The sequence below is a fragment of the Olea europaea genome, chromosome 2 (genome assembly GCF_002742605.1).
Source record: "Olea europaea var. sylvestris chromosome 2, O_europaea_v1, whole genome shotgun sequence".
NCBI classification, from domain to species: domain Eukaryota; kingdom Viridiplantae; phylum Streptophyta; class Magnoliopsida; order Lamiales; family Oleaceae; genus Olea; species Olea europaea.
In genome coordinates, this window is record NC_036238.1 from 2,979,637 (window position 1) to 2,989,627 (window position 9,991).

General features: G+C 31.0%; 1 protein-coding gene across 1 annotated transcript; it reads right to left on the reverse strand.

Annotated features, from left to right (window-relative positions):
• Positions 1-5,039: 5,039 nt before the first annotated feature.
• On the reverse strand, positions 5,040-5,890 carry LOC111375574. Its single transcript, XM_022998415.1, has one exon. The coding sequence runs from the start codon at positions 5,779-5,781 to the stop codon at positions 5,533-5,535; it is 249 nt and encodes an 82-aa protein (XP_022854183.1). The 5' UTR covers positions 5,782-5,890; the 3' UTR covers positions 5,040-5,532.
• Between the last annotated feature and the right edge of the window lie 4,101 nt (positions 5,891-9,991).

The window sequence follows — 9,991 nt, forward strand, 5'->3', positions numbered from 1 at the left end:
TATATATATATATATATATATATATATTTTTGGTAGAATCGAATCGAATTGCTTGGTTGGTTTAATCTATCCTAGTTTGATCATTTTGTCCACCCTTACTAGAAACTCCGAACTCTAAGCAACCATGAAGGATGCGTTCGACAAGTAAAATTATATTTTTTCGGCCTTTAATATTGTGCTATTAAATTAAGTATACCTTACTCAACATTGTCTTATCTTTCCTTTTGCTTTTTGAGTTTAGATTTTGAAATGCCACTTAATTAAATAATTAAATACATTAAAAGTATTTCAATTTTCAATGGAGAAAAGTAATATTTTGAAATGAAGGTAGTGAAAATAAAAGATAGGAAAAAAACAATAAATATTTTTTGGGAGTAAAATTAATTGTTAAATATAAAGAACTTATTAGAGTACTTTTTTATACTCTAATTTATAGATATTTTTATAATTGTAGAATACGTTATTACAAGTCCTCCTATATCTTGTAGCAGGATTAGAGTTTCACACACGGAGGAATCATTAGCAAAATTAATTAATTAATTAATTTTGTTGATGTATATTCACCTTAGCTTCAGCTTCAGCCACTTCAGGCATGCATCAAAACTAGTGGCATCCAAAGCAAATAATGGTAGTTCAACATCTCCATGTAATAACCAAGAAAATCAACCCTACAGAATTTCATGACATGTTAAGGGAAGTTTAATTACAAGTCTAATGTGTATTGTTCGTCAAGGAAACCGAAAAAATAAGAACTAGGGAATGGGTATGTATAGTTGGATTTTGTATTAGATTATATCTATCGTTGCACCAAAAATTGAGGTAAGTTTTATACCATTTTACATCAAATTTTGTAGCAAATTAAAGATCATCTTCAATCCATTACACCAAAACTTGTAACAAATGAATAGTGTCTAATCATTTCCTTCATTTTTTTTTTCGATTCTTAACCATTTATTTATTTGAAAAAATTATTTATATCTTTATTTTACAAATACATAAAATACTAAATAAATAATTACGTTAAATTAACGAAAATAATTACCAAACTAAAAAATCCTTAATTATTATTGTTCATAGTATTAAAAATAACAAATTTTAGCATTATAATCAATTATTATTATTATTATTATTATTATTATTATTATTTATCGTATTAAAAATATATAACAAAAATGACACAAGTACCCTTAATCAATATGTTTGACAAATGAAAGAGAACGACAAAATTGACTTTGCATATTTGGTGTAATACTATTCATTTGTAGCATTTTGCACAAAAATGGTGCAAATTATGGTACTAAATTGGAGGCAAAATGGTGTTTTGGATATACATTGGAGATGCCCTTCGGTAGCATTTATGTGAACTTCAAGATGGTGTAATTTCAGAAGAACAAAATTGCGGGAAGCAATGTAGATGTGCCGCTAATTGCCCTCGTCTTGTTGGATGCTTGATTTTTCAGACTAACTGTTTGTGTAAATTGTATTAAGGGAAAATAAACAAACGTAAAAAGATTAGGTGCGAATAGAACTTCGGACGTGTTAGAACTGATTCACATGAATATTTGTGGGTCATTTCCTTCGACTTCCTGGAATGGTCAACAATCATTTATTACGTTTATGGACGATTATTCTCGCTATGGTTACCTATATCTTACTCGTGAGAAATCCCAATCATTGGACATGTTGAAAGATTATAAGGCTGAAGTTGAAAATCAACTCGACAAAAGAATAAAACATATTAGATCTAACTATGATGGTGAATATTATGCAAAATAAGACGGATCAGTAGAACAACGTCCACGATCTTTTGCCAAATTGCTAGAAGGATGTGGAATCATCCCACGGTATACCATGCGAGGTTCTCACAGCATAAACGATGTTATTGAAAGAACGAAATAGAACACTTAAGGACATGATAATGAGTATGATTCATCATTCCACCTTACTAGAATCTCTCTGGGGAGAAGCATTAAAAATTGTAGCTTATATTCTCAATAGAGTTTCAAGTAAAGCAACTGTTAAAACCCTTAATGAACTTTGGATAGGCAAGAAGCTGAGTTTGAAATATTTGCATATTTGGGATTGTCAATTGTCCGAAGGTATGAAACCTATTGGTTGTAAATGGATATTTAAAACTAAGAGACATTCGAAGGGTAATGTAGAATGATATAAGGCTTGTCTTGTCGCAAAGGAATTTACTCAAAGGGAAAAAAGACTCTCTCAGGATTATAATGGCACTTGTTGTACATTTAGATCTTAAGCTATATCAGAAGGATGTAAATATGACGTTTCTCAATGGTGACATTGATGAAACGGTATATATGGTGCAACCTGAAAACTGTGTCAAGAGATCCAAAAAAAAAAGTTTTTACAAATTAAAGAATTCCATCTGTGTGTTTAAGCAAGCTTTCCGTCAATGGAATCACAAATCTCATCAACTAATCATCTCGTTTGATTTTGAGATAAATGCAGCTGATGATTGTGTTAATCACGAGTTCAGTGGGAATGAATATATTTTCCTGACATTGTATGTTGATGACATACTAATTGCTTGCAATGATATAGGCTTATTGTATGAAACTAAGAGAATTCTATCAAAGAATTTTGAAATGAAAGATTTTGGTGAATATTCCTTTTTATTAAGAATTCAAAAGAGCTACATTGATATGATATTTAAGCGATATGGAAGATAGGATTGCAAACCAGGAGGTACCCCTATTGTTAAGGGAGACAAGTCTAGTCTTAATCAATGATCTAAGAAAGACATTGAAGAAAAGAAAATACAAAGAATTCTCTATGCTTCAGCAGTTGGGAGTTTAATGTATGCTCCAGTATGCACACCTCCGGATATAACGTTCATTGTTAGAATGCTGAGCAGATATTTAAGTAACATTGGGATGAATCATTGGAAGGCAGCCAAGCGGGTTATGCAATATTTACAGAGAACAAAAGATTACATGCTTACATACAGGAAATCAGACCAATCGGAGATCATTGGTTATTCTGATTTTGTCGGATGCCAAAACAATAAGAGATCCACATTGAGATATGTCTCCCTACTGGCTGGAGGAGTTATATTCTGAATGAGTGCTAATAGACACTCATAGCTTCTTCAATCATGGTTGCGGAGTTTGTAGCATGTTATTAGGCATCCAATAAAGGAATATGGCTAAAAAAAATTGTCAGTAAGCTGCGAATTTAGATAGAATTGAAAGACCACTTAAGATATTTTGTGACAATAAGTCTTCAATCTTGTATTCAAAAAATAATAGAAGTTCAAACAAAGTCTAAGTATATAGACATTAAATTTCTAGTTGTTAAAGAAAGAATTTAGAGTGACCAAGTTGCTATAGAACATATTGGGACAAACTCTATGATAACTAATTCATTTATTAAATGGTTACTACCCAATGTCTTTTATGAGCACACTACTTACATGGATGTTGTACATTTTGATAATATGCTAGTTTAGTAGGAATTTTTAATTTAGGATTTTTTTACACATGAATTTGGTTGTGCACAGTCAAGTTTATTTTAGTAATAAAGTATTCAGTTCAGTTTTCACTCTGATTAATGTTTATAGTTGATCTCATTAAAAAATAAAGTAGAACCAGTTGGAAATAGGCATGTTTGTAAATATTTTTCATGCTACACATCCATACTTAATCTATGCCATTTGATTGTGTTGATATATGTGACATTGATGGGTTTTGTTATGATATTTGTAACGAAAACTGCTTTGGCCTTGTGTTAGCATAATTAATGGACGAGATTGTTCGGATATGCCTTTTGGTTATGATAGCAAAAGTATTGCGCTCATAAGATTATACACATTTATAAGGTAACATATGTAGTTCAAGTGGGAAATTGTTGGGAAATTATTAAATTGTCATGTGGGCCGACATATGTAATTACTAGTGCACATTGGCTATTTCAAAGTGAAGCCCAAAATTAAAGTGATCTAATAAAAAATTAAGCAATTGAGCTTAAGACATCTAAATAAAGTGTGGGTCGGATTATATGTGTAGTGATTGAATTTCTTTAAAATTGTATTTCATGATGGACGAAATATATATGAAAATTATACATAGGGTTACGTCCCCAATTTATATACAACTTCTCATTTTTTGTGTCATCCTATCAACACAAAAATTTAGAGAAAATACATATTGAAAAGGAAGATCCAAAAAACCCGCAAAAAGAATTCAAGAATCAAGAAAAAGAATTCAAAAATTCATAATCAAGAATCAAGATTTAAAGATACGGAAGACAAGATTCAAAGATTATAATTCAAAATTCATTATTAGAGATATAAATCAATGGATCAAGGTATGTTCCGTATTATTTATTTTTCTTGGTAATTTGACATGGAGATTTTGACAATTATGTGAAGTTTATATAATTTAAATTTCATAAATATTCAACAATTTCTTTATGGAGAAGGCATCGCGAGAAATTGATGCTAAACTTGAGAGTGAAAGGAGAAAGAATAGGAGGGGAAGTATTGTGTTAATGGAATAAATTTACGGAGATGGACAGTTGAACTTTTGCTTTATAAGCTTCCAATGATTGAATATATGACTGGCCTCCCCCTTCTCTACCAAGGTTATTTTGGCGAACCATGCTACATGCCAGACAACACACATGGCGGGCCCTGGCGTTTTTTTTTAACATGTGGGGCCACCCCTACAGTGAGGGGTCAGTAAGACCCATTTTCCTATTTTGGTACGTTTAATTGGGAAGAGTGGCAAGCAAGTCATGTTCAACAATCTTTTTCAACACTGCTTCTCAAGCATGCAGGACATGGATGTATAGTTGGAGAATTTAGAGGGCAATTGAAACGTCTATAGATTATGCCCTTGTTTGATGGAGATTAAAACTAGATTTTTAGAAAATTTTGATAAACGTTGATGAAATATGTGATTGAAAAATTGTAGATCTATGGAATATGTGGTTAAAGTTAATTGTTGACTTTGACTTAAATAAAGATCTAAATTTCAATCCGTATCAAACAATTTATCATACATTATTTCTCATACTCATTTTCAACTGTATATTCACACAATAAAATATTATACACGTAAATCAAAAATTTTTCATATTTTTAAACCATACATTCTTTCATTCAAAACATAGTTTTTCACAAATAAAGGCCACCAAACAGAGGCTAACTTCCAATAGAATACAAGTAAAGTATCCAAAGGCACAAGATTGAAGCATAAAGGCAAAGCAGTGGGAAAATGTTACTAAAATAAAAGATAGTAAAACTGGGAGCATGCTTCATCTATGATTTTATAGTTTATATCTTGTCTGGAGACAAATAATCTCGACATGAGAACTGGCATCTGGCAAAAATCTAGCTATAGCCAAACTAGAAAGTACATAAAAGAAACTATACAGCAATTTTCTGGTCATGATCTAAAACTCTTTGATTAAATTGCAAGTAATGGAAACTGGTACATCTTCATATAAACTAAACCATGAAAAGCAATCGTATAGAATTTCATGAAATGCCCAGGGAAGAACATAAAATCAGGTAGGATGTATGTGAACTCCAATGGCAATGATCAAGATTGTGTAAATACAAAAGAACAAAACTGCATGAAGTAGAATGGAAATCCCACTTGTGTACATGTTGCCGAATTCAACTGTCCTCCTCCTCGCTGGAAACTGGATTAGGAGTCCCGGCGACAAGATGATGAACAATGCCACTGCAACCACAGCTGGTCCCCAATCTGCTTTCATTTTCTCTCTCACTGCCGTTCCCCAATCCTCAGTCATCTCTCTCTCTCTCTCCCAACTGTCTGGTAATTACACATACAAAAAGGATGCATCTTTTTGTACTGATATTTTCTGATACTAAACTTGAGGGGTAAAGGAAACACTAGGAGGGAAAGTATTTTGTGTTGTAATGTAATTGCTTTACGGACGGGATAACTTCCAACTTTTGTTTCAGAAGCTTCCAATTAATGAATGACTGGCCGGCCCTTTTCTATAAATGCTTTATATCTAATGTTTGGCACGAAGGAATAGATACTACAAACTAGAAAAAAGAACCTAAAATTTTGCTTTTATAAGTACTTTCAAGCGAATCAAGTCAAGTCTGATACCTCTTAGCCCATGTTTAGGTTCCATTTTTTCGAAAATATATTTTTTTAAAACTCATTTTCAATCACACTTTTTTCCATAAAATATTGTTACATGTAAACCCAAAAATTTTCTTTATTTTTCAACCATATATTCTCTAAAAAGTCACTATTTTAGAATACATTTTCTCTAAAAAGTTCATTTTAATGGAATCCAAAAAGAAATATGCATTTGAGTACTAATGAAGGTAAATTAAGCAAGTAGTATGTGCATGTATAATTGGAGATGTTAAAAGGCAATTGATGTTGGGAATTTACTTAACATGCACAGTGAAATTTAAATAAAATTTTCAATTTTCATCAAGAATCTGTTTTGTACTTAGAGAGAAACTATGATAAAGAATTATACATTTGATAAATTCCATAAAGAACAATTCTGATCTGCAATCCACAATTGTCCAATAGTCCAGTTTTCAATAAAAATCTACACAGGAAACAAGATTGAGAGAACTATATTTTTTTATTTTTTAAAAAAAAAAAAATTTCAGGCCCTAGCGCCATATCAATATAAGTCGAAGTTTAGCCTGTCTCTTAATTTTAACTCAATCTAATATTTAATTAATTCGGGCCTATATTGTAGTTCTCCTTTTGGGTGTGACTCATTAGATTTCTGATCATGATGCCTAACGACGTGAATTATTATTTAGATCTAAATTAAAATACCACTTTTATTTATTACCAATTCACATTCATCGTCCTATATTGACATTTAGTAATGTGTTAGGGCAATACACGTGAAGAATAATATCAAGTGATATGACAAAATAAAAACTTGTTCGTTTACTGCGAAACTATAATCCGTTCGACAAATTGATCCGATCAATTACAATTATCGATCATATTTTTAATTACTTTATTAAGTCAATGTAAGTTAAAAACTTCTTTTTGACTACACCTTCACCATGGATTTCATTATCAAAAGTGATGAATTCTCTCTATTGATCATTCACAATCTTCATAGAATTATTGACATATTCAACCGAAGCAATCTTAGCGATCCTTTGCAAGCAAGATGCAACATCACCAAAGTATGATTACTTTCATATAAGGGCACAATGATGATATCAAAACGAAGGACCATACTGAATGTTACATATTAACAGTTAACACTCAAATAGTTATCCATGTGAAATCTCTCCAACCGATCCCCAATGTTTGTTATCTAATAAAAGATCAACGTGTTCATTTTATGTGTAACCATATTTTAACTTATAAGATTAGCTACTTACTTCATAAGTAAGAAATATCATACGTGATGATTTTACGATATTTGCATCTCATTATTTCTTATGACTATGGAAGATTTAAGAGTCAATTATATGTAATTTGTATATCACAATCACAGCTTCTCATGATTAACATTTCACTAAGATTTAAATCTGCGGACTTCATTATTTAATTGAATTAATAATCTAATAAATTAAATAATAGATCTATCATAAAATTGCATCAATTATACATAAAAAAATGTTTATTTTCAAAGTTAATTGGACCTAAAGTATAACACTTATAATTGGAAAACTTGCATAGATTTAATTCTGAAAGACAAGTACGGTACAAATTGTTGGTGGATATGTTATACAGGTTGTTTTGTATGTGGACAATAATTTTGACACAAGTTTAACAATGCAAAATGATTTTAAACTACAAATGAAGATGGTAGAACCAAAATAAGAAGAAGAAGGAAATTAGATTAATGAGATAACACTCGTTTCTTAAAACAAATTTGTCTTGGAGTGTTATCTTAAAACAAATTTGTCTAGCAATGGTGCTAATGGATTAATAACAATTGTCTCCCAAGATACAACGAATTATCTACTTATAGTAGAATCACTTCCAACTACAAGACAACAACGAACTCGAACAGATCATTTTCTATAAAAAGAATGATTGTGAATGGAGAGACATGCCCAAAAACTCGGTAACATTCATGAAGGGACGCAATCTTATCTATCGCTCGTCTACTGCTGGTGCCCTGCTTGAGCCTCAAAAGCAAAAACCTTGTCACTCTCCTGGCGTTGGGTTGCTGCTCGAGCAGTGGACATAGGGGCTTAAAAATTGATTTTTATTTCCCAATTTTGGACCAGAGTTTGTTTTGAGACTTCAAATATGCCATGATCATCTACTCGACGAGTAAAACAATTAGTCTATTTTCATAAATTGACTATCAGATCAAGTTTGAATATTTGGCCAAAGTTGACATGAGATTCACTTTTCACATTTTCCATGGTTTTATACTTCAACCAATTTTCATCTCTTTTAAACCAAACTCCAACACAAATAAAGTTCAAAAAGGGATAAGGGTGAAGCACAAAGAGAGAGCAGAGAAAATTTACAGGGGAAAATGTCATTACAAATACAGTTCATGTCAAAAATAATGATCATAGTATATATTCCTCTCTATTTGATTAGAAGAATGCTTGAGCTTGAATAACGCAATGCAAGATTTATATCCCAAAAATGTTCAACAGTAGGAGGAGAGACGCATATCCTAGTCAATATGTAGCTTAATAGAGGAAGAAAGCCCATAACAGCAAGGAGCTATCTCTCATCGTCAAGATTACAGGCCCTGAAATAAGGCAGGAAGAAAGGCAAAAAAAAGTGTCTAACTTCTTCGCTCAGTCAGGAATCATCAAACACATACCTCTGCAATTGTAGGTGAAAGATGCGGAAGTAATAAGCCGATGTGAATCCCATTTTCAAAAGAAAAGAATTTTATTTTTGTAATTAGTGCGTCAAAGGAACATTCTTCTGAAATGGATGTATCTATCTCAATACAGCTTGAATCTCGGTGCAACAGGGCAGACAAGAGCCTGGACTCAGGTGAAGCTAACCACAATATACATTTTGCCCAACTCGATAAATGAAAATTTCAATTACTGACCTCGCACAAAGCTTGCCTATAATGCAACACAGGTTGTGGTGAGTGGTGTGCTCCCATGTGCTCTACATGGAGTTTCCATACTCTAGAATTGGATTTGTTAAAGGGTACTGCAGATTTCAGTGATTTTCATTCCTCGTATCTTCCCTGGTTCGATTGGGGATAAGGAGTGTCATCCATTTCAATGGTATATATTTACAGTACCAAATAACATATAACAAGGTATTCATTAAATATTAATATGAATATCTGCATGATTTATAATACATTTTGTGATTATGATCTCATTCTTTAAGTTCATGCGTACTTCGCTACATTAGCTTATTTATTTTTAATTCTAATACCACTACAATATACAAACGTAGGACATCAAATTGTTGTCAAATTTTTAACATTTACGTAGGTTTGGGATGTCGAGTTGTATAAAGTCCAGTAGGCTATATTCAATTAAAACTCTTGAAGACTTTGATAGATTTTTTTTAAATGATTACTTTTGTGGATTTCGTGGATCTTTTATAGATTTGTATGAAATTAGTGGAAGCCTTTTGTAGATTTCTATGGATTTTTAAATTATAATTTTTTTAGACTTTTATGGAATTCAAAGGACTTTTAAAGATTTTTATTTAAAATAGAATTCACATGAATTTGGTATGAAATTTTCACATACGATGTGTTAGTTTTCACAATTACTCTTTTTCTTCCCCTTCTTTTTCCCATATAATTAAAAAAAATTTTAAAAATAAAAATTTAAGATATTAACTAAATAAATAATAATCAAAATTATATATATATACACTTTTAAAAATAAATAAAAATCAATATATTTAAATTTAATTATAAAATTTTATATAAAAAATTTATAATTTAATAAAAAATAGATATTTTTCACAAAAAAATGAATGAAAAAGAAAAAAGCTACAAGAATCCAATTTAATTTTTTCATAGAAAATGAAGATAAATAATA

What these genes read in the sequence shown, in the direction of transcription:
- LOC111375574 (XM_022998415.1), bottom strand. Translation starts at nt 5,781, where the DNA reads ATGACTGAGGATTGGGGAACGGCAGTGAGAGAGAAAATGAAAGCAGAT.